The sequence below is a fragment of the Hemicordylus capensis genome, chromosome 3 (assembly GCF_027244095.1).
Source record: "Hemicordylus capensis ecotype Gifberg chromosome 3, rHemCap1.1.pri, whole genome shotgun sequence".
Taxonomy (NCBI): Eukaryota; Metazoa; Chordata; class Lepidosauria; order Squamata; family Cordylidae; genus Hemicordylus; species Hemicordylus capensis.
Genome location: NC_069659.1, coordinates 298,732,753 through 298,758,083, shown reverse-complemented (window position 1 = coordinate 298,758,083; position 25,331 = coordinate 298,732,753). Strand labels below are relative to the sequence as shown.

Here is a 25,331-nt window from a genome sequence, read left to right as displayed (position 1 = left end):
ACTTGGCTGTTTTTCAGGATGATTACCCACTGGCCAGTTTACCGCTCCTTGGCTACACTGTCAGCACCCCAGTGGAGACTGATGGCATTCAGAAGGAATATGTCTTCAAGCTACAGTTCAAGTCCCATGTGTATTTCTTCAGAGCTGAAAGCAAATACACTTTTGAGAGGTAAAGAGGCACTTCCCAGATCCAATTTGCAAAATGAGTTGGTTGCCCCAACTTATTCATTTAGGGTTTTGTTTTTATACAGTGTCCTGATAACTGAGGAATCTGCTGAGATTTCAAAGAGGAGGTGATCCTATTATCTCCATTTTTGTAGGCTGCAGAGCTTTTGTTGAAGATCATGAATGAGAGTCGTGATGGTTCAAAATCTGTCTGAAATCAAATGATCTGGCATGTAGGAAGTGAAATATAAGTGGCAAAAGGTAATTCCAGGAAGAATTACCATTATAATGGCCCTAGGGTGATACTTTAATCTAACATAAGGTTTAGGGTGAACTTAAGGATATTTTGCTAGACTGGTTGTTTGAGGTGGTCTAAAAATGTAGTAATTTTACACTAGGCCAAGAGTTCCCAACCTTTGGGTCTCCGGATGTTGTTGGATTTTGGCCGTTGTGGCTGGGGATGGTGGGAGTTGTAGCCCAACATCTGGAGACCCAAGTTGGGAACCCTTGCTCTAGGCAGTGGAATAGAGAGTCAGCGTTTTGCCTTAACTGCACTCCATTTGCTTATGGATGCTTCTCCAATTGCCCCCCGCCACACACATTTTTTAAAAAAATTCTTCCCCTGCACCATGGCAAGTAGCCTCGCATTGGTGTACAGGCTTTGCCCAAGGTACCAGGTGGCTATTGGAATGCTATAGCTCATATTTGCATTTGTGAAGATTAAGAGTTAGTATGAGAGTTAATCTTACTAAAATGCTCAGCAAAAACTAATGTGAAGTATCTTCCTACTGGAAGCAGGTGATAAAGGTGATCTGGTTGACATTGTATTCTTGGACTTCCAAAAAGCTTTTGAGCAGTTCCCCGCTCTTGAGTAAACGTAGCAGTCTTGGGATAAGGGGACAGGTTCATGTGTGGATCGGTAACTGGTTGAAGGACAGGAAGCAGAGGGTAGGAATAAATGAACGGTTTTCACAATGGAAGGGAAGAAAGAAGTGGGATCCCCCAGGGGTCTGTACTGGGACCAGTGCTCTTTAACTTGTTCATAAATGATCTAAACATTGGTGTAACCAGCAAAGTGGCCAAATTTGCTGATGACACTAAGCTATTTAGTGTAGTGAAATCCAAAACAGATTGTGAGGAGCTCCAAAATGATCTCTCCAAACTGGGGGAGTGGGTGACAAAATGGCAAATATGGGTCAATGTAAGCAAGTGTAAAGTGATACATATTGCGAAAATAAAACTGTGAATATTATCTATGGTGCGGCCACATTTAGAGTACTGTGTACAGTTCTGGTCACTGTATCTTAAAGAGTATGTTGTAGAACTGGAAAAGGTGCAGAAGAGGGCAATTGAGATGATCTGGAGCACCTTCCTTATGAGGCAAGGCTACAGCATCTGGGGCTTTTTAGTTTTGGGAAAGAGGTGAGCATGGGGAGATATGATAGAGGTGTATACAATAATGCATGGAGTAGAGAGAGTGCGGAGAAATTTTTCTCCCTCTCTCACAACACTAGAACCATGGGTCATCCCATGAAACTGAAGGCCAGGAAACTTAGGGCTGACAAAAGGAAGTACTTTTTCACATAGCACATAACTAATCTATGGAATTCTCTGCCACAGGATGTGGTGATGGCCACTAGGTTGGATGGCTTTACAAGGGGCTTAGATAAATTCATGGAGGACAGGTCTATCATTGGCTACTAGTCTGGCAAGCTGTAGGACACCTCCAGCCTCAGAGGCAAGATGCCTCTAAATACCAGTTGCAGGTTAGCAACAACAGGAGAGAGAGCATGCCCTCACTTCTTGTCTGTGAGCTTCTCAGAGGCATCTGGTGGGCCACTGTAGGAAACAGGATGTTGGGCTGGATAGGCCTTGGGCTTGATCCAGCTAACCCTAACCCTAGCACATTAAAAGGATGTTAGGTCGATAACTATACTGAGCGCTGATGTTTTCTTCCTTTCTTACCAGGTGGATGGAAGTGATAAAGAGAGCTACAAGTTCCCCTGGGAGATCCAGCCTTTTCATTCCAAAGGATGAAAAGGAAAAGGTTACAAACTGAAAGAAGCAGAGCTGGGTCTCTGTTGTAGGTAGTTGTTTGCAGCATGGGTTGGGGGGGGAAGGGGTCTGGAGTCCGAGCTTGACAGTAGCCAAAAGAGGTGCCACCCGCAGTGGCAGAGTTAGCTGCCTCCTGGAAAATGGTGAATTTGCTGTAGTGTGGCAAGCGGCCATGCCCCCAAGGAACTGCAAGGACAGTGGAGATAATTCTGTTCACGGAAGAATTGTGGCTGCTGGATGTACAAGCGATAGACACAATTTTGTACTTACATAAAGAACAGCTGTTGGTAAGTCCATTACCTTTCAGGAGGTTTCCAAAAACTCATGTTAACATTCAGCCTGGCTAAACAGTCTTTGTGTAGCTTGCTATTTCAGCCTGCCAGCCATGCCTCAAATGCTGCAGTGCATTCACATTAATTTAAAGTGGGAGTTCTGCTCACTCTAAAATGTTGGAGTGCTTCAGGAAACTGCCAAGTAGCAACTTTACCCCTTTTTATTTTCCCCAAGTGGATGAGGTTCTAATGTGTGTGGCAGTGGGTGGAAGAAAAGGGTTGCTGCAGTCAGTACTGGAAGGGTTGAAATTTTGCTAAAAGTAGAGACCATTCTGATGTCGGTAGAGGCTGCTGCAAACTATGTCTGCACTGTTTGCCCCTAACATCAGAGTTCTGTGTCCTGTTGTTGGCACATAGGAAGCTGCCATATACTTAGTCAGACCGTAAGTCCATCTAGCTCAGTATTCTCTGCACAGACTGGCAGCAGCTTCTCCAAGGTTGCAGCAGAAATCTTTCAGCCATATTTTGGAGAAACCAGGGAGGGAACTTGGAACCTCGATGGTCTTCCCAGAGCAGCTCCATCCCCTAAGGGGAATATCTTCCATTGCTCACACATCTAGTCTCCCATTCATATGCAGCAAGGACAGACCCTGCTTAGCTAAGGGGACAAGTCATGCTTGCTACCACAAGAGCAGCTCTCCTTTCATATGTTCTCTGTGAGCTTTTCCAGGGCATGCAAGCTATGCTTGATCTGGCTAACTTTTTAATAAAGCTATGAGTATGCAGCGATAGCTGTGTTCTCTACCATGCTGTTGGCACATACCAAAAAACAAAAGAACCTTCAATGGGATATCCAAAATAACCAATTTGTTTTCTCCAGGCTCCCTAAAATAAAATAAAACAAAACATTTGCTGCTGCATGTATGATCAACATACTTTTTTTTTTTTAAGTGTGGAAGAAGAGTTACAGTAAAAGGCTAGATTAACTCCAGAAGAGTTAGTACCTCAGTAAAAGATACTTTGACATACATGAACCAAGAAGGAAATAGGCCTATGGTACGGTTAGGGACTTAATATATGAGAACTGGTCTAGCCATACCTCCTTCATTGCAAGGCAGAAATGGTTGAAAATACCATAAACATCAATCGCTTCTGTCATTTAGTGTCACAGTCATGGAGGAAAAGCCTAGCCTTTGCTTTTAAAAATGAATGTGAAACCTCTGACTAAAGGGCTCTAGGGTGGAGATTAACAGGGGTTTTTTTTAAATGGCCCTTAGGTTGGGTAGCAGAGGAAAGTAGTCTGCTGGTTTGAACATGGTTACGCGTATTCTAATATATTGAAAGCAACAATGTGGTGATGGGTACTCTGCTTTGACAGTCAAGGCAGAAAAAAATTGATATCCTACACATTGCATATGAATATGGGAGAGTAAAGGAGGCACAACTTGAGGAAAAATTCAGAAGCAGGTGTCTTCATTTGTGTTCCTGAAATATGTAAGTAGAGTTAGGTCAGTCTTCTAGCTAAAGGGATGGATTCTTTGATAAGAGGGTAAAGGGAAGATTTTGTAATTTTTGTTTTTGTTTCACATCTTAAATAAGCTTCAATGTACTAAATATTTCTTCTCTATTACAATGGTCATTACTCAATATAAGTTAATTTTTTTTTATTTGTGTGTTTTGGAAATAAACTATTGTAGATCTTGAAATATGGTTCTATGATTGTCCGCTCAAACCTTTCCAACTATTATACTAGTGGGAATATTTGGCAGAAAAGTGCTACTGGTTTCTTAGGAATGCACAGATTCCTGTTGCTCAGAGGGATAACCTACTTTTTATCCCTAAATTTCTGGTGGATAATACTTCCCTTATTCCTATTCAACAATCCTGTGTGATTGTACAATAGGACACAGTGATTAACACAGAAAATAACTCAAAGTAGTTCCACTGAAATTAAAAGGACAAGTTTAGGCAATGCCTAATTTGTCCTTTTAAGTTCAGCGGGACTATTTTAAATATCCTCAGCCACTCATGGCTACCTTACAAGTGAATTTAGTGTGCTAAACAAAATACATATACACTTGATTTTATAAGATCTATAGCCAACACGAAAGGCCTTTTCAGTTGATGCCATAAGTTGCTTCCTATGCTCTTATAGCAGCTACAGCCTCACTTCCTGTATCAATGCAGACAATACATACAGTCAGCTTTTACTTGACTTTACTCAAACTTACTTCACAAGTTAGTTTTATTGGAAGTGGCAGGTCCTTCTCACTGCTTCTTTGTAAAACTGTTTTGAATACTGGAGACACTTACAGCTTTATTGGTAACATTGTGTGAGCTGATAATGTAAGGTACCTTCTATGAATAGCATAAAGTAGCAGCTTCTTAGCCTGGGTAACTTCTTGCTTTCCTTTGTACAACGTTCCTATCTGCTTGTCAGCACTCCTGGAGGCTAATGGGTGAATGTGCTTATGCCCAGATGCAGTCTTCACATTACCACCCATGCTATCTACTAAGCTATCCATGAGCATCACTGAGAAGTAGCAGCTGTAGCTCTTGATACCATTCCACAATGATGTATGAATTCTAAGAGCATTTCCCATTAACTTTCCTCTTAGTAGTACCAGGAAGAATATGCAGAGCAGACAGTTCTGCTTCCACCTACAACTCTATATAATGAATCGATACTTCTCAAAAGGCAAGGTTTCAATAGCAGTCTAAGTGGCTTGACAGTGAGAAAATAGTCATCTCTAACGTAGCACATGACTGCTCTAGATCTGCTCCCTTACTAGTTGTAATCACTTCAGATGCTTAAAACATGCTCTATATAGAACCAAACTCAGACATAATGCTCATTAGTAATTTAAACACTAATGCCTTGCAAGTTCAATGTAGTGAACAGCTTTAAAAATGGACACACGGCTTAGATTTCAGAAGTGTCACCTGGGATAGCCCCAGCATTTGGCACGACACACATTTCAAATTTCACCAAATAGTGTGTGTTGGGTAGCTCTCTCCCTTGTCTATGTGATGGGATTCCTTAAGCACTTCCACTTCCCTCCATCTTTACTAAATGCATAGTACTGACAATATCTGGAGTGGATATGCATGTATCCCAAATAGAGTTTTCACACTCTGGATACCAACACAGTAAGAGCACATCTGCTCCAAACTGTTGTCAGTGAAACAAGGGCAAGTGCAGAGTGGAACAGAGCAGCAGGCACCAAGCTGACCCTCTCAAAGGGGACAAGTAGACAAACAGGAAGCAGGCAGCCAGCAGCAGCTGCTGCTGCAGGGCTGATCATCTTGTTCTGTTAGTTGTGGAGGAGTCTGAACAAAATCCTGAATAGCACCAGTATATGCACCTGGGTGGTGATCGTCCCTCCTCCTTGAGAAGTGCTCACACACACACACACTTTGCCTCTAGCCAGAGCAGGGAGTCCCACTTCCCTTTTTGGAATGTGTTTGTCTAAGAGTTTTCCTTTTTTCCAGCAGTCAGGATTTTGCTTTTAAACAAGGTCTGACCTGAGAAACACTGGATATAATTAAAAACCTCCATGAAGTACACTGTAGAAACTACCCTCCTCGGGCTCTGCAAAGAAGTCCATGATGCATTTGTGTTGCAAATCCCATCCTGGGGGGTCATGACATACACACATGAAGGCTCAAATGTCAGGGAATCCATAACACAATGTTAACATCCAACAGCAGATGATGGCGGAGTCAAGATGCAGTTCTTATGGAGCTGGGGGTGGGGGAAGTCACACTTTCAATGCACAACAAAGAGCAGACTCCTCAGCGTGCTGAAGTCAGGTGGTTCCTGCTATGTGAGAACCTGACAAGGGAGAATGTAAAGAAGACCTGTTAGATTTGATTGCACACCTCGTCGTCATCCTCACACTAGGGATGTGCATGGAACCAGGTGGGGAAAGTTCAAAGGGGGGGGGCTGACGTTAAGGTCCATCGGGGCAGCAGCGTACTTCCCTGCTCTCACCGGAAGTACCTGATGAGACTTGTGCATGTTAGCAAGTGGTGCGCACACGACTACACGTGCAGGCACATCAGATACTTCCAGTGATGTAGCCTCTGATGAGGCAACGGGGCGGCAGGGAAGTACGCTGCCACCCTGACAGACCCTTTGCTAACAGAGCGCTGGCAGGAGGGGCAAGTGCACTCCCCCCCTTAAAGTCAACTCTCTCCCTGCCTTCAGACCAGCGGAACCACTGGTCCTTTGAACCAGTTCCATGCACATCCCTACCTCACACCAACTTTCTTCAAATCCAAGCATGAAAATGAATAGCACTACTGCCAACTTCTTGTGTCAGACCTAAAGTCACCTGGTCTAATTTAAGAGGCAGATGATGCCGGTAAATAGTCTTATGCACATTTTACTTGAATTGATTCACTCAGACGGATTACCACATCCCTGTTTCTGTGCTCAGTTGCCAATGTGGATTTAGATTTCCCCACTCAAAAATGAAAAGGTTGACATTCCTGACAGCTGACGGGTCTAAAGGTTATAGCTATATCACATTTATAAACCTAACATAGGTCTCCAGGTGATATACAATTGCTAAAATATAGCAAACACAAACAAGTTTAAAATTTAACAAAAAGCCTGAGAAAAAAATAGGTTGTTTACCTCTAACCGATGTTCTGGTAGTGCTCTGTTGACATTCATAAGTCTGGGTTCTGAGCCTGTGCAGGACCTTGTTGGTGGATTACTCAAGTTCCTTGGGGCCCGCATTCCCCCTCGCATGCTCTGAGCACTGGTTATTTGGGCAGTTAGGGTGCCATTTTGTGGGTTCCTGGATGACCATCTAACTTGACCATCCTAATGTTTCTGTGACAGGGAAAGGTGTTATTTTTTAAACACACACAAAAAAACATCAGACTACCAGCAGTGGGGAGGAATGGGAGGGTCTTATGAAAGTCAATGGATCACTACCAGATCATCAGTTAGAGGTAAGCAACCTGTTTATCTGGATCATGATCCGTTGCCATTCATATGTCTGGGTGTTTAGCAAGCTGTCCCAGGCAGAGGGTCCAGTAGTTATTGGAACACTGTCTTTAATACACTCCTAAAATTTGCTTCTGCTGCAGAGTGAAGATCAATGGTATAATGCTTTACAAAAGGCAATTCAGAAGACCAAGTAGCCCACCTTGCCAATGTTACGGGATTGAATTCCTAACAAGTGAGCAGCGGAGGCAGCATATACTCTAGTTGAATGTGCTCTCATAGCACATAGCAGATCAAAATCTTTTGCTGTTTATCTGCTAGTGATATCAGTTCAACAAGCCAGTGGGAAAGATGTGTGGACATGCACTGCTGCTTAGCCTTGCCCTTAGATGAGACAAAACCACTTACTGCTTCTAAAGTCTTTGTTTTGGCTTAGATAGAACAGGAGTGACCTCCAGACACCCAAAGCATGGAGAGCCCATTCGAGTGGTGTGGATGGATCTCCGAAAAAATAGGTAGGACTATGTCCTGATTCAGTTGGAATTCAGAAGCTACCTTAGGAAGGAACATATAGTCCATACACATCAGAACCTTGTCAAGGTAGAACCTTGTATAAGGTGGGTCTATCGGTTACAAAGTCAATTCATTTCTCCTCGCCATGGTAATGGCTACTAAAAGGCCATCTTCAAGCTCATTAGCTTAATAGGGGCTGTAGCCATAAGTTCTAAAGGTCTTTGTCAAAGATGACAATACTAGCGAAAGACTCCAGTGCTCTAAGGGCTGTTGCACAAAAGGGTACAAATTATTCAAATCTTTTAGAAATCTTACTGCGGATGGGAGAACACAGACTTGCCATCCAAACCATGATGCATGAATGAAATTGCAGCCAGATGCACCTTATTGGAAACTGTAGTGACTAGTCTCCCCTCCCTTTAAAGAGTTAACAGGAAGTGAACCCTTGCCTTGACTGACAGGCTGGTGAATTCCCAGGTGCAACCAATCAGTACACCAGGTGGGTGAGAACTAGAGAACTGTTGAAGGGAATTCTGAGGAAAAGAAAGGAAGTTATCTGCTGGAGGAACAGGGGGACATGTGGCAATGGAGTTTGCTGTAACAGGATGACTGCAGCTCTTGGAAGACAGAACTGCAGGGGCTTGATTCTCAGGGAGTTTGGTGAGTTCAAGGATAGGAAATCTGGGCTTTGGCTTCAGGAAGATTAATCTCGGGGAAAGTTTGTTCAGTCAGACTTTGCATTAGAAACTTATTTCTTTGTGTGTATGCTGTCCTAAATATTTATTATTTGCAATTAAGTTACTACATTTAATACTTTAAAAGCACCTTGAATGATGCTGGGACAGCATACTTTCAAACAACTGTGTATTTTGAGGTGTATCTAAAAGCCTCAGATGGAACTAATCTGTAGTAACTGAATAAAAGTTTTTTTTCTTTGTTCTTTAACCACCCTTGGAGGCTTGAAAAAGGTAATTAATAACTGAGGAAGTTAAACAATTAACTCCACATACAGGCAGATGCATGGAAGGAAGATTTATTCTTGCCTGCTGGCGGGGGGAGCAAAAGGGAAACAGGGTTTGCTAGTCACCCTAAACCCCATTGCGAAAGACTTCCTAAAGTTGTGACTCGGTGGCAGTGAGATACTAGACCCTACCAGAGTCTTTTCTTAAGCTTTCTGGGTTTTGAAAGTTATGGATTAAGCCAACCAATCTGCTTCTCAAGCAGAGGAAAGGGAGGACTCCGCGCTAGAGCCTTTCCTCGTGCTGCAGAGCTGGCTCAGATTGGTCAGTGAGTTAAGCATTAACTGGCTGAAGCAGGAAGGAGAGGAAAATTCCTTCCAGCCTACAATAATTTGCTACAGAAACATTTGCCAATCTCAAGATCTTTAAAGAGGTTAGATATAAAAAAATCTGCCTGATGGATGCATCTCCCGGGACAAACCCCTGTTCTAGTGCATATGTTCAAAAACAAGTCCGCTTACACAAGTAATTTAGCCCAGTGGACCTTTTCTGCTCATTGAGTAGGATGTTATATAAAGGCCTATTATCTACACAGTTAAGGTTTTCAGATGAGGATGATGCATCACTTTCCCTCTGTCCCAGGACAGCAGGTTGGGTGCTGGGATAGCCTCCAGTATCTGTGGTTCGATAGTCTGAGTACCAGTGGAAACCATGGGTTGTGAGGCCACCAAGGGGCTAGAAGAATGCAGGAGAGTTGACATTGAAGTAGCCATGTCATCACTCTGCCTAATAGTGGATATGGTGGAAACATGTACAGGAGCCCATTACTCCAGCCTATTTGAAATGCATCCCTCAATAGAAAATAGGCCCTGGCCTGCCCTCTAGCAGAACTTGGGACACTTTTTGTTCTTATGAGTTGCAAATAGGACGATTGACAGTGTCCCCCAGCTGTTGAATACCGTCTGTGTTGATCTCCCATTCATGCTGGTGTAAACGTATTAGAAACCTGCTCAGGTCGTCTGCCAAGACAACATTGTCTATGCCCCTGATGTGTAATGCCTCCAGATGAACCTGGTGACCAATGTACCAATTCCACAGCTGAAGACTGAAGGCACACAGAGACCTGGAGACAGTTCCTCCTTGCCTGTTTATGTAAGTGATTACTATTGTGTTGTCAAACTGCACTTGCACAACATGCCCTTTCCATACAGGTAGGAAAGCCTTCAGAGCCAGGAACACAGCTAGGAGTTCTAGAATACTGATATGCAGATGTCTTTGTTGACTGTACCATAAAGTCTGGAACTTGATTCTTGCAGTGTGCTCTCCACCCTAATAGAGAAGCATCCATAGTGACCCACATAGTTGGAGTAAAAGCGTGGAAGGGAACCCCTTCTTGGAGGTTTCTGACATATATCCATCATTTTAAAGAGCACAGGACTGAAGCCAGAATAGTAAGGTTCAATGAGTTGACTGTCTATGTTCAGTTGAAACATCAAGAACCACCACATTTGGAGCTTGCGCACTGGTAGACACGCATGGCATACTGTCACATTACAAAAGGCAATTAGACCCAATAGTCTCTGGCTATTATACATCTGAGCGGGTTTCCCCCAGAATTACAGGATCGTCACCTTTATTTGCTGACAGTGATCTAAAGGTAAGTATGTCCTCTTCGTTTGTATCCAGTACCACCTCAACATGATATAAACATTTTACAGATTACAGACAGATGGGATTTCTTCCAATTGACCTGTATTCCCTGGTCTTCGAGGAGACGCAAAACATACAGTTGAGAACATATACATTGAGGATGTAAAAAATCGCAATACCCTCTGTTCTTAGATATGCAACAACCACGCTCAGGCATTTTGTAAACACTTGGAACATGATTGATAACCCAAATGGAAGCACTTTGTACAAGCATACTGCACTTCCCACAATGAACCAGAGGTACTTCTTGTGGTTTTCTCATACGCCTATGTGGAATTATGCATCTTTGAGAGCCGTTGCAAGGCACTCCTCCTGAGAGAGAGAAGCGGGCAAAATTTTCTGGCACAGACTTACTTGTTGAACTGTCTCAAATCCATGATGGGATGAATCCCTCCATCCCATTTTTGTATTTGGAAGTAACTGGAATAGAAGCTGTCCCGTCGGCATGTCCACCACGCAGGGGAATTGCTCCTTTTCCCAATCCTTCACCTCTTCCATCAATAAGGCTGTTGCAGGTGTGTACCTGATGCCCGTAAAAACTAGCAGAGTCTTGATCGCATAACCTGTAGAAACAATGCAAAGGACCCATGGGTCTGATGTTATGTGGTGCTATGCTTGTGCATAGCTTGCCAGTTTGATGGAACTGGCAGGTAAAGGTGGAATCAGCGGTGGACTGATGGAAGCATCAACGATGCTGCTTGTTAAGAGATCTCTGATGGTTCTTGTTCTTCCATCTGTAACCCTCTTTTTGGTCTTGTTGATAAGGCTTATAGAAATCTGTATGATTTATAGGACTGCCATTGCCAGCCATATGGTTTGTATCTGGAAGTTGGATAGGAGGAAGTAGAAGTGGTGGTAAAAGACTTAGCTGTGAATTTAGATTTTTTTTAAGTTTCTCCATAGTGCTGTCTGTATCATTAAAGAGGTCTTTTCCATCAAAGGGCAATCCCTTGATTTTCTCTTTCATGTCAGTTGTAAACTAGCTGAGCAAAGCTAAGCATACATCTGATAGAAACATCATGATCCTGGATTCTGTCTCAGCTAAGTGTATAGTAGTGCTTAGCTGTTGACGGGTAAGCGCTGTAAACTTTGAAAGCATTTGAGAATTGCTTATTGAACTCATCAGCAGACATGGTGTCATAACCTTTCCAGCCCATTACATCTATTTTCCTTCCTTCTTTATCAGTGGGGTGGTATGTCGTTGACCAGAGTTAGAAGTGGCACAATCTATAACCAGAGAATTTGGAAGCAGATATTTAAGCAAGCATACACATTCATCCTCTTAGACTCTATACAGGTTCTCAAGCCTCTTAAAAGTAGGTGTTGACATATGTATTATTTCCCAAGAGCACTGTGCTGCCTGAGAAATCACAGGAAGTAGAGCTAGAGCCACAGGCTGGGCAGACTGAGCAGTGGACATGAAATCATATACAGGATCTTTTATATCAGTAGTTTGAGTCTTTAATTCTAGGCCCAAAGCTTCTGCCATTTCTTTAACTTGGATGGGGTATGCCTTGAGCTCTTCAGTAGATGAAATTGATGGAGTAGGCTGAACATCTGAGATGGATCAGAGGGATGCTCTGTACTTGCAGACTGAATCAGTTATGAAGTCAGTCTTCTCCAGATGAAACAGTATCGGCTCCAATGCCCTGAGTGATAGAAGGTGGTATCTTGGGGAGCAGTGTATCACTGCCAGAAGAAGCTTTCTAAATAGCAGCCGGTATAAAGTGAAGTGTCTGTGAACCGGACAAACGCACCAGTGGCAGAGCCCCAGAAGCAACGTCTGTAGGTTTTTGGCTAACAACTGGTGCAGGGTGAACAACAACTGGGGCATGCACTTTAAGGACAGAAGATACACTCTCTTCTGGACGTTTCGCAGTAACTTGATGCAAAATAGAGCACTGTTGTGCTTTCCATAAATGATATTCGTGATAATCATAAGGAATCTCTGGGGAGGATATCCCAAGGTAATCCCTGTGATTGTCCCAGAGTCTTGCTGTAGTGGAGCTTTGGGAATCACGAAAGGTCTGCCAATGACCAACACATTTACAATGAGTAGGTGGATGAGAAGATGTATGCCTAAATAATGGAAGGGCACATAATCCCATGAGTAGAAGGAACAGTGCGAATCAGAGGCTTAGAGGAAGTCTTCAGTACCGATGCAGTCATCTCCTCTATATCGGAGCCCTCATCCAAGCCCTGGCTTAGAAAACTTTTTAAGGTGGAGGCAAAGGGAATACTCTCCGTCGAATCTAATAGGGAAAATGTCTTCACTGCAGTCAGATCCCATCCATTCTCCAGGTCTCGGACTGCATCCTCAACATCAAATATAATGGCTGACTCAGATGGTGAAACTATAACTAGGTGTTGTGGAGTCCCACCTCTCGATGTTGATGGAGACTGTAAAGTGTCAGTGCAGGTGAGACAGACATTGATCATCAAAGTATAGCTGGAGCCGATGTCGAGAGCAGAAGTTGTTGAGGCGCAGGAATTGAGATAGATGTTGAGGGAGTTTTCTAAACCTCTCTGGTAACAATGGAGTAGTAGACAGAGCTGATGAAGTTGTGGGTCTGTTGACACAGAGCGCCGGCAACGGCAATCAGCATCCCATGGCATCCCTCAACATTGATGGAGGCGTAGTGTGCTTGATTTGAGTATCAAAACTCTGTAGCTCAGTAGGAGATGGCATATTAGTAGCCAATCTTGAGGGTGGTGTTGAGCTCCAATCCCAGTGCTTCTTGGCAGCTCATCTTCAAAGGACCTTCTCCTCTTCTTATGTTTATGTCTGTGAAAAGGAGGAGCAGCTTTGGAAGCAGAGGCTGTTTGGAACATAGGAAACTGCCATATACTGAGTCAGACCAGTGGTCTATCTAGCTCAGTTTTGTCTTCACAGACTGGCAGCGGCTTCTCCAAGGTTGCAGGCAGGAATCTCTCTCAGCCCTATTTTGGAGAAGCCAGGGAGGGAACTTGAAACCTTCTGCTCTTCCCAGAGTGGCTTCATCCCCTGAGGGGAAGATCTTACAGTGCTCACACATCAAGTCTCCCATTCAGATGCAACCAGGGCAGACCCTGCTTAGCTATGGGGACAAGTCATGCTTGCTACCACAAGACCAGTTCTCCTCTCCAAATATGTTTGAAGACATATTTTGTCAACAGTGGAGCACTAGGCATCGGGGGTATAGATTGCGCAGATGCAGCAGCCCTCAACACCTAAGTCGATGCTGATATTGACTGAGATCTTTGAATTGGCGTAGGTGGTCTCAAACCCTCGTCATAAAGTGCCGCTCTAAGTCATAGTGCTAGATTTTTAAAAGTCTCAAAAAAACCAACATGCAGATTTTGCAAGACGTGTTATGTTTCTCGCCCAAACATAGAAGGCAGGATTCAGTCTGTCGAAGGTAGCTTCCTGCCACACTTCACTCACCTTAAGTCTTTATGTCAAATTAAAGAAAGAATAAACCGTAAACAGTCAGAGTCAAAGCCAAAAGATCCTAACAATAGTATTGTTTTTGCTCAAAACTCACAGAACCAAACCGAAACTGAAGAGCAAACGAACAATGAGGTGTTGACACTTTGGCAGTCTGAAAGGAACTGACAAAATGGCGCCCTACCTGCCCAAATAACCAAGTGTGTGAGGCAGAATACAGGAGCCATGAGGAGCCTGAGTATTCCACCCATGAGGTCCTGTGCAGAATCCAGATTTATGAATGGCAATGACACAATCCAGATTAAGTGTGTCTTAAGGGTGTGTTTTTTTGGCAGCCAGAGATGGAGAAGCTCTTGTATTGATAGGGAGTGTGGGCAGCCATAGAGGAGGCCTGGTGACATGTTGCCACCAAATGAGCTGGTGGCAAGTGTAACTAGACCTGCCCACATGATTTCAGTAGGCAGCGGGGTTCATGACATAGAAGGTCCTCTCAAGTACCCTGGACCCAAGCTGTTAAAGGGCTTTAAAGGTAATAGTGAGTACTTTGTATTTTGCTCAGAAACATATTGGCAGCCTGTGCAGTTTTTAAGACTGGTATTCTATGGTATCTTTGGGTTATTCCATAGACCAGCTTGACTGCCACATTCTGCACTATTTGCAGTTTCCAGTCTATGTACAAAGGCAGTCCCACATAGAAGTCTAGCCTGGAGGTTAACTACAGATGTCCTACTGTTAGGGTAGTTTACTTCTAGAAATGGGCATAGCTGGCATATTGGCCAAAGCTAATAAAAAGCTCTCCTGGTCTCTGCCTCAACCTGACAAAACAGGTAGAGCATGGCATCCAAGAATACTCCCAAGCTACATACATGTTCTTTCTGGGGGAGTGTAACCCCATATCTTGTGTTTTATTCTGAGCACCAAATGAACATATACTGGGAAAGAGAGGGTAGGCTTAGTTGCTGTTGCACACCTCCCACCCTACTGATAACCAAAGTAAATCTGGTCAAGCTGCTTCCCTCACTACTTTTACCTTTGCACTCGTGCCACCATATGTGCGATTAATTTGTCAGAGATCCCTGGACAAGACTCCTCGGCTAAGCTAAAGGCGTTCTCCAGTTCCTCCATGGCTCCTACATTGCCTCCAGTTTGCTTGTGCTTGTCTTTGAGCTGCCAAGAAGAGAGAGAGTTAGCATATTGTCTGGGACAGAGTTTTAGGCAGAAGTATCGCAGAAGGGGATGGGGCCATAGTTCAGTGGTACAGCATCTGCGCTGCAGGCAGATGATCACAATTCAATCCCTGGCATCGCCATGTAGGCCTGGGAAAGACTCCTGCCTGACTGGCAGGCTTTCTGCACAATCACAAAAGTTCAATTTTGTTAGCAGCAACAGCATTAGCTGGCATAATAGTACCCAGAATGTTGGGGGCAATATGCTAAATCATTGTAAACTGCTTAGAGAGCTTCCAGCTATAGAGCGGTATATAAATGTAAGTGCTATTGCTATTGCTATAATTACAAGTAAGATTTGCCCTACAACATGCCTCAAAACACAAGCAAGTCTGACAGATCTAAAGCCTATATTCTTAAAAGGTAAAGTGTGCCTTCGAGTTGGTGTCGGCTCCTGGCAACCACAGAGCCCTGTGGTTGTCTGGTAGAATACAGGGAGGTGTTTACCATTGCCTGCAACAGTGCAGTATGAGATGATGCCTTTCAGCATCTTCCTATATCACTGCTGCCCGATACAGGTGTTTCCCATAGCCTGGGAAACATACCAGTGGGGATTTGAACCAGCAACCTCTGGCTTGGTAGTCAAGCCATTTCCCTGCTGAGCCATTAGGTGGCTATCATCTTAAGCACACTTATTTGGAAGTAAGTGTCACTTAGATCAACGACTGACTTCCATGTAAATGGGCTTAGAATCTCTTGAACAAGTTCTTGTCTCTTGACAACCCAACAAACTCACTGTGTTGGGTGAGTGCACTCAAGAGCTTACTCTCTTAACAGTACCCAAACTGCATGCAGCTGTTACTCATCCCCAACACTGCACCAGGTACTGTTTTTTCTTGGTAAACTAATGGTCAGCTACATTTTACAATTCAAGAAAATACAGAGTGCAAATTTTGATTGCAGAATTTGGTGTCTGTGCAAAAGTGTAGACCATTATGTGTATAAAAGTACAAAAACATTAGGTAACACAAAGCTGAGCATCCAGGCTCCATCTAAATACCATCTAATTTCAGCCACCTGCTGAAAGCTTAGATGGCATGGATTTCCTAAACAAGAAATAGCACATTTTGTGGAATTTCCTATTCGGTCTCAGTAACTCCCTTGGTATTTATACTGGCAAAGAATCTTTTGCTTACAGACAGCACTAAGAATTTCTCCAAAGACCGCACAGCTAGCCAAAAGCAGAGCTGAAAGCAAAAGCCATTATTATACAAGTAACAGTTTTATCACCTAAAGCCTGTCCGGTTCTATTAACTCTCTCTTCATCAGCTGTGCTAATTAAGTGGCTTTGACCTGTCCTCACAAATCCTTGCTTGTAGTCTAAGGATCAACCTAGTTACCTTCCACTGAGTTCAGGCTGCCGCCCACATCAGGATACAGGACAGGGCAAAGTTTAATACTAATCTGAGAAAGGAATAGCAAATGTGTTTTCCTGGTTCCACTGGTGGAAGGAAATGACTTTTGCTAGAGCAGATCGAATTGTGTCTGACATGAAGTCGAACAAGTCATCAAAGTAGTCCTACAGGCTTAAATGTCTTCTTGCCCATCAAACTGGATATCAAGTGCTTAATTAGATTGTGTTTCTTCCTTAAAATAAAATCACTCTGCATTAGGCTAAACAGATATCATGATTCAGAAGACTGTGAAGAAGGCTCTCAGGCTGGCTGTAGAGAGCAAAGCCCTGGGTGCTTCAGGCAGTTTCACTTTCCACGCCGAAAACGGGAAAGGTGTGGTTCTGCGCTTTACTGGATTCTGCACTTTACTGGATTGCAGTCATTGGCCAACATGCTGCACAGTAAGATGCCAGTGCTCCTTCCCCACTGGGGTTAGTTCCTACATAGAAGGCAGCCCTGGGGGTGTTGCGCAAGGGTGTACTTGCAAAGTGCTACTGGAAGTAAAGTAAAGTGTGCCATCAAGTCACACCGCCCAGACGTAAGTTTTGGGAGGTATTAAAATGTTAAAATAAAATAAAATATAAATAGAGTTGATTTTGACTCCTGGTGCCCACAGAGCCCTGTGGTTTTCTTTGGTAGAATACAGGAGGGGTTTACCATTGCTTCCTCTGGCACAGTATGAGCTGATGCCTTTCAGCATCTTCCTATATTGCTGCTGCCCGATATAATACCAGTGGGGATTCGAACCGGCAACCTTCTGCCTGTTAGTCAAGCATTTCCCCGCTGTGCCACTTAAGGTGACTCTCTAGCAGCAGGCAATTGAGCGCACTGTTTATGGTTGCTGTGTAAGTGTGCTCTTGCACAACACCACTGAGACTGCCTTTTACATGCACAGTTGCCCCAGTGGGATGGGAACACATGTGTTTCAGTGTGCATGTCGGCTACTATGTACAAGCATGTCAGGCACAAGCAAAAGTGGTCATCCTCCCTGCCACAAACAAAGACTAAAGGTCAAGCTAGACGTGGGAGAGCAGTTCAATGTATTTATTCACACATAGAAGTGGGTGGAAGGAGGTTTGTATGTTTGAAATAGAGCATGCAGATAAAGGGAACCAAGCCCTGTCCCCTTCCTCAACTTAATTTGCTGCACTGTGTTGCTACAGACAAATTGGTGGCAGTGAACTGGATCAAGAAGAAAACAGGAGAGCTGTTGCTTCACTATGCACAGCAAGGCAGAACTGGCCTATCAAAGAAGGTTTTGTGAATATACTGTAGGCAAGCAGAAAATGCATATCTCAGTATGAAGTCACCCCCACTCTCTCTTCAGCTCCCACCCTGATCCTTCCTGTTCTAACCCAACATCCTCAGTTGCTCAGCTACGCATTACAGACAAGTACACGAAAGAAAATCCGACACCCACCCACCCACCGTCCGTGCTTCTCACCTCCCCGAAGACAGGGCGTACGAGAGTAGAGAGACACTGAGACCGCGGCTGCCGCTTGATGGGCTCAACGGGCTAGGAAAGGGGGAAAAGGCTTGCCAGTGAATGTTACCCTGAGCAATCCATCCAGGACTTTATGAAAATAATTTGCATTGGTGAGCAACATTAATCCACATTCCCACAGCAAGAACAAGGGGAAATGAACAAAACAGACAAAAATTATTTCCAGTTTCTGCTGCATGCTCTCAGTAGCTTCCACCGATACAGGAAAGAGCTTAAGGCAGATGTATGGCACCAGCAGGAAGAGCAATCCATGACAGAAGCCTAGTGCCATATGATTTGAGAGCACTTAGAATAGCATTACCAAAGTCCTGGGCAGAAGACCTGTATTACAAATGCATTACTAAACAGAGAATCTTTCTCATATCAACAAATATCAGGGGAAATTAAAATGAGACCCCAAAAGAAGTAATTTGCTGCTGCAGGATTATCAGGACCATCACAGCAACACTAGACTGCCAGCATTTCAGTAGAGCGGCTCACTCCCCCAAGCCCATTGGCTTGAATTGCTCTGCTTCTCGGCTGCAATGAGATCAGACTGACCTTTTGGGACCCATGGTGAGGCATCCCTTTGTGCAGCTTGTTCAGGGAATTGGGGCGAATGGTTGGCGGGAAAGTCCAGATGGGTCCTTGATCTCTCTCATCTGTATCTCCATCACTAGAAAGAGAGAGAGACGGAGTTAAGCTCATATCCAAGAACAGCACTGGACAAAGAAAGCAGGACACAGGCCAAGGTTTCAGGGGCAGGGCTTGCCTGATTGTGGGTGTGTGCTGCTTAGTCCTACTTCAAACACAGCTAGTCCTGTCCCCAGAACTTCCCATCCAGTGTATCAAGGGGTTACAATACATGGGGTACCAAGGGGAGGAGAGCTGGACTTATGGTAGCAACCATGACTTGTCCCCTTAGCTAAGCAGGGTCCGCCCTGGTTGCATATGAAAGGGAGACTAGAAGTGTGAGCACTATGAGATCTTCCCCTCAGGGGATGGAGCCGCTCTGGGAAGAGCAGAAGGTTCCAAGTTCCCTCCCTGGCTTCTCCAAGATAGGGCTGAGAGAGATTCCTGCGTGCAACCTTGCAGAAGCCACTGCCAGTCTGTAAAGACAATACTGAGCTAGATAGACCAATGGTCTGACTCAGTATATGGCAGCTTCCTATGTTCCTAAGTAGATAAGACTCCTCCTTTCCCCAATAGATGCCCAACTCATCCCCCCAAACACCCACGCTTCTCTTCTACAGTTCTTTTTTTAAGAATGGGATTAGCCAGCTTGGCTTTTGCTCCCACAACCCCTTCCTAAGAAGCCACATAAAAATGTGTTTTTTAAATTGTTTTTGTAGCTGCATGTAAGATACCCCAAGAATTTATTCAAGTAGTCTCCAATTCATGATTGTTTCAATTGAAGTCATTGTACTATTGTGTTATCTTACTGGTCAAGGACTGTAATAAACTTTGATTGATTGATGGTTATTAGGTCCACCTTAAAGCAACATTTTATAGGTGGTATTTGCCCAGAGAAAATTTGCATGGTGCAACTGAGGTGTAAATTATAAGTCAAGGGTGAGGGAGAAGAGAAAGGGGAAAGATTCCCAAAGCAAGAAAAATACATACATATCAGAGTCATCTGAGCTGGAATCCTCACCATGCCCCTCTGACTTCCAGTGTTTGTACCGGTCAATGAGCTCCATGAGAAATGACGTCTTCTTGGTGTAGCGTGTGATGAATTTGTGTTTTAGCAACTCCTTTGCAGTGGGCCTCTGTGCAAAGACAGGTGACATGAGAAGATGCTTCAGCTGGCAGAAGCCAAAACAAAAAAGGCAGAGAATCACCACTGTGGCTTTCTGAAGAGCCTTTTCATTTTGAGAACTCAAAATGAATCTGCTCTGCCTTCTCCTGCTTGCTCTTGTCTCTAAAAAAACAAGCACGGTTTTTTTTAAACCAGTTTCCACATGCAAGTCAGGTTTTGTGACCCTCAGGACATCCAGGCGCTGTTTATAAGGAGAGGCAGCAATAATACTTACAAATCTGGGATCTTTGTTAAGGCAAGCTTCCACAAATTCCTTGAAGGGCTTGCTGTGGTGTCCCTCCAGTGTTGGAGGGTTGTTTTTGGGGATCAAGAAGAGAACTCTCATAGGGTGCAGATCAGAATTTGGAGGCTCTCCCTTTGCCAGTTCAATAGCAGTAATACCAAGGGACCAAATGTCTGCCTGGAAGAAGAAGGGAAAAGAGCAGCTTCAGAACACTGCCTTACCCTGGGCACATGGAGAACCCCACTGAATGGACATGAACTTTGATCAGTTCAAAGAAAAAGGAGATTCATCTAAAGACTCAACTATTCATTTGTCTCCTAGAATTATCCAGTTTCCACATGCAAGTGAGAGACAAATACAGATTTATCGTGGGGGTGCTTCCTTAAACTGTGTCTAAATGAAATGACATAAGGGAATCAGTAATTTCTAGTTGTCACTCATTCATTAGACCTTGGACAAGAGTGCAACACTGAAGAGGACAATACATCCATCTCCTGCAAATACTATAAAGGATATAGATGTTTGCAGACAATATTGTGGAATGTGTACAAGGCCTACAGCAGGAGTAGAGTAGCATGCATTCTTGTAATGCAGAGGTTGTGGCATAGTTTCTAACCATGGAGAAAAACAAGGAAAATGTTCAAATAAATGCACACATTATGGCTGAATACTCAGGCAAGCATATGTAAGGATTTTGAATGAGGATTCAAAAGAAAGAACCACCCACCTGACAATAGAAAAGTTGACAAGAGCAAGGCACACCTCTCAAACATAATCATTATTTATTTTCATCAAAGCAATCAATTTCATAATCACAAATTAATTTTTCATAATTTCATTATTGACCAGTAAAAACATGTCTCTGAATGTAAGGGAATTTAATTCCCTTTGGGGTGGGGAAAATACACTGCTACAGTGTTAGACTCACTAGTATGGACAAAGGAAGTTGATGGAACATCACTTACCGTAGCAAGTGTGTGTGTCACACAGGCTTCGAAGTTTGTATTGAACCTGAATGGGAAAAATTGCACTAATTTCTCAAAAAGGTATATTTATAAGCCAGGGTGGATTGAAAGAAAGGCCAATTTAAATCATCCATTTAACTCAAAAATTTCCATCTCCAATTTAGATGTGTCCTAAATAAATGTATATATATGTGTGTGTGTGTGTGTATTTTATATATATATATATATATATATATATATATATATATATATATATATATATAAATAAAATAAATAAAAAGGCTAAGGACATATGTGGCAAGCCCCTCCCACACCGTGCTTTACCAATCGGAGGTAACAGAGCAGAAGCATGGTGGTGATGCCATATGCAGACAGGTCGGAGGAGCCTGTGAAAGTAGAAGCACTGTGGTGATTGGGCAGTGGGGATTCCATATGCAGAAAGGGAGGAGGAGCCTGTGATGGTTAAGGTCAGTTGGAAAGCAACTGTTACTGGTCGGAATATAAAAGGATAGTGTGGAATGTGTACAAGGCCTATAGAGTCTGTGAAGAGGAGAGTTGTGAAAGAGGAAAGAGTCTCTTCAGGAGAAGGAGGCTGCCACTGTGTGATTAGATGAGGAAACAAGATGAACAAGATCTGTTAACAGGAAAGGAGAGACAGAGGGAAAGAAAGGGAAAAAAAAGAAGGGAGAGGAACTAGGCAAGAGTGAGCAGAGAAGAAAGAGAAAAAGAGGGAGCAGAAGAGAGAAACAAGGAAGGGCGAACGACAGGCGCGGCCCTATCAGCATCCTGAAGGGTTCAAGAGGCCATGGCATCGGCAGTGCAGAAGGGCCTGGTCAACCGCTGCTGCTGCTCCTGTGGAGCAAAAGCAGGGTGAGGGTGGGGAGGTCTCTGGGGTTAGGGGGCTGCGGCTTGGCTCATCTGCGTCAGCAACACTGCAGCCACGACCAAGAGAGGTGAGGGGGATGGAGGAGTGACCAAGGGGGGAGGGGAGGGGAGGGAAGCAACGGGATGGAGGAGGAGGAGCAGGAGCACAGCTCAGGTGAGGGTGGAGAGATCTGAGGTGAGGAGAGCAATCAAGTACTAGCACACAGGTGTTTTGTGCAGGTTAAGCTAGTACTAATTAGTTGATTGGTACACTAATAAATATTTACAGTACTGTAATGGTTTGGATCTCTGCAGCTGCAGAGATCAGGCAGTTACTAAGCACACAAATAGAAGTAAAACATCACGACTATGGTTTACTGCATTACATCTATCATGACTTGCCAGTTCCTGGCCCTCACAACCAAACCATAATATAAGTATGTAAACTATTGTGCTGATGAAGATGTTCTCTCATCTTTCTTTGAGAAAAAACATTATGATAAAGTTTTGATTTCAAGTTTGCATTAAGTTCAGGTTAACGCAGTTTAATGATCAGGTTATTCTTAAACACAAAAATTATAGCTGAGATTAATTTTAAAAGTTCAATTTAAATTTTTAAAACCCATCATAGACTTTTATCCATCCTGCTACACGCACCCTTTGCTGTAACATAGAACAAAGACACATCTAATGAGATAACCTGATGTGCCTTCTAACTGAGCAGCCCGTGCTCGTCTCAGCTCACCTTGAAGTCATAGGCTGACTGCTTGATGACTTCAGGTGCCATCCAAAAAGGAGTTCCCACAAAGGTGTTTCTCTTGATCTGCGTGTCTGTCAGCTGGCCAGCCACACCAAAGTCTGCAAGTTTGACATCCCCTTGCTCCGAGAGTAACACGTTGGCAGCTGTTCATACAAAAAGTTACAGAGGTGCATGAATCCAAGGGGGATACAATTGCTCTCTCCTGAGATAAAAGGGGATGCTTATAATAGCCTCAAGAGGCATCCTTGATGAACCAGGCAATGCATTTTAAAGATGTTAACTATCTTTAATATATGTACTTACAAGAACTGCAGACGGTAGGCACAATCTCGAGAGACATTCCCCCTTCACACACTCATAGGAGGGCATGCCTCTTCTAAGATGGTGCCTGCTGTGAAATATATATGCACCATCAAAAAAATAATAATAATGGAAACACATGCATATCTATTAGTGTTATTCATTTCACTCATTTCAGTAGAACTATATTAGAGTAAGGCCTTAGTGGTAGAGCACCTGCTTTGCATGCAGTCCCAGATTCAATCCCAGGCATCTCCAGCTCGGTTGAAAAAGACCCCTGTCTGAACACAGAGAGCTGCTACCAGCTAGTATAGTGAATACTGAGCCAGATGGACCAACAGTCTGACTCAGTATAAGACAGTCTCATAAGTTCAGAATATTCCAAGAGTGGGACAAACACTGTCATGTTGATTTCAAACAACTGACATGATTTATTTTACTGCTGGCTCAAACAGCCCTACAATTTCACAATCCAAGCAGCCACATTAATAGGCAGCAGAGTCTGGAGTTTCAGAAGAATGATGAAATCCTATTATCTGACAACTGCAAGCCAGAACTGCCAGTTTCCACCCCATAGCAGCCACTATTCTTCTTTACGCTTTTTACAACCATGAAACCTGCCCTTTAATTTTAAAAAAGCTAATCATCTTCAGTCAATTGAGAGAGGAATCTGCACAAATCTGTGCCAGAAACCGGAATCCTTGACTCAACACATGATCACAGATGTCTAGGCTAGATTTCTTTTCTGAGAATGTCAGTGCAAAGCAAATAGCAATCATGGTCTTCCTGGTCTCAAAAGGGAACTGCCAGAAAACAAATAGGAGCTGTGTATTTTGCAATCCTGACCTTTGATGTCTCTGTGGATTTTCCTCTCAGAGTGAAGATAGTCTAAACCCTTTAGAATTTCTCGCAGAATGGTAGCAATGTAGGTTTCCTCCAAGGGACCAGGTTTGAGCTGTACCAAAACAAAAAAGTGGCCAGGTGTTGGGGTGGCAAATTAAGCTATACAAATTCAAGATGTCAAGTCTCCTTTAACATTTTAACTTGGGTGTCTGGAACAGTAATTTACTGGGAGGTTGGCGAATAAGAGACTAGAAACAGAAGAAGATTGCTTCAGTAGCGAATTGCTCATGCATATAAATGTTAAAACTCAATCAATCAATGAAATACATACATGAACTGGAGCAGCATAAGAGACTCCCACCCAGTGTTCTCTCTAAGGCGGGCACGTGTGCACATACTCAAACAGTTTTTGATATCCGCTCAGTCAATTTTAGATCCCGCTCAGGTTGAATGAGGAAGGTCCCACTCTGAATGCATGTGCGCACACACTGCCTTGACACTGCCACCCAGAACAAAACTCATTCTGCACACAGATGAAAAAAATTAGAGAGAACACTAATTGTTCTCCCCAGCTCTAATTGCTGATTAAACAGTGAGATATTCATTCATAAGCCACTTGCTCAAATACACTATGGGAAGTCTACAGAGTGCAGGTTTTCTGAATGAGACTTGAGATTGTCTCTCCAGAGACCAGTGTTGAATTCACCTAAATTTTAGGTTCCAGGCTGAAAAAGAAAGATACTTACGAGATCCAGTGCTGAGCCACCCCCCAAGTACTCCATGATTATCCACAGCTTGGTGCCCTGTGAATGAGATGAAATTAAATTGAGTCTGTCCATCTGGGTTTGCCCTAGATATAGTAGGAGAAACACATACTAGATACTCTCTTTCTGAAGAATGGGCCACCCCAGTTCTCTGTCTACATAAATACAGCTACATAAATAGCAGAATCACATGGTTCAACTCTAGCTGGGCTGTACCACTTCAGACTGCAGGTGAGGAGAGCTGTAGGGGACTGTAGGGGAGGAGAGCTGGTCTTGTGGTAGCAAGCATGACTTGTCCCCATAGCTAAGCAGGGTCTGTCCTGGTTGCATCTGAATGGGAGACTTGATGTGTGAGCACTGCAAGATATTCCTCTGAGGGGATGGAGCCGCTCTGGGAAGAGCATCTAGGTTCCAAGTTCCCTCCCTGGCTTCTCCAAGATAGGGCTGAGAGAACTTCCTGCCTGCAACCATGGAGAAGCCGCTGCCAGACTGTGAAGACAATACTGAGCTAGATAGACCACTGGTCTGACTCAGTATATGGCAGTTTCCTATGTTTCCTAGGAGTGTCATATGCATTAAAAATTCTCCCATATATGAAAAATTATTTGCCTACAGAAAACTAGCATGTT

At 43.6% G+C, this 25,331-nt stretch overlaps 2 protein-coding genes across 14 annotated transcripts in view; one reads left to right on the top strand and one right to left on the bottom strand.

Annotated features, from left to right (window-relative positions):
* Window positions 1-4,198, top strand: part of FARP2 (FERM, ARH/RhoGEF and pleckstrin domain protein 2) — a 138,496-nt gene extending 134,298 nt beyond the window's left edge. For 4 of the 5 annotated variants that reach the window (XM_053304708.1, XM_053304704.1, XM_053304706.1 and 1 more), the window contains 2 exons: window positions 18-169; window positions 2,134-4,198. In XM_053304708.1, coding sequence (XP_053160683.1) covers window positions 18-169; window positions 2,134-2,224 — 243 coding nt within the window. In that variant the 3' untranslated portion in view covers window positions 2,225-4,198. Of the gene's footprint in view, window positions 1-17; window positions 2,079-2,133 lie in introns of those variants that run through there. The other variant, XM_053304709.1, reaches the window with a different exon arrangement.
* Window positions 4,199-6,013: 1,815 nt separating this feature from the next.
* STK25 (serine/threonine kinase 25) overlaps window positions 6,014-25,331 on the bottom strand; it is a 29,613-nt gene continuing 10,295 nt past the window's right edge. For 7 of the 9 annotated variants that reach the window (XM_053304716.1, XM_053304714.1, XM_053304712.1 and 4 more), the window contains 9 exons: window positions 24,685-24,741; window positions 23,942-24,050; window positions 22,781-22,938; window positions 20,198-20,383; window positions 19,788-19,933; window positions 18,726-18,840; window positions 18,126-18,197; window positions 15,092-15,228; window positions 6,014-6,327 (listed from right to left, as the gene is read on the bottom strand). In XM_053304716.1, the coding sequence (XP_053160691.1) occupies window positions 6,288-6,327; window positions 15,092-15,228; window positions 18,126-18,197; window positions 18,726-18,840; window positions 19,788-19,933; window positions 20,198-20,383; window positions 22,781-22,938; window positions 23,942-24,050; window positions 24,685-24,741 (1,020 nt within the window). In that variant the 3' untranslated portion in view covers window positions 6,014-6,287. The remainder of the gene's footprint in view (window positions 6,328-15,091; window positions 15,229-18,125; window positions 18,198-18,725; window positions 18,841-19,787; window positions 19,934-20,197; window positions 20,384-22,780; window positions 22,939-23,941; window positions 24,051-24,684; window positions 24,742-25,331) is intronic. The other 2 variants (XM_053304719.1, XM_053304720.1) reach the window with 2 other exon arrangements.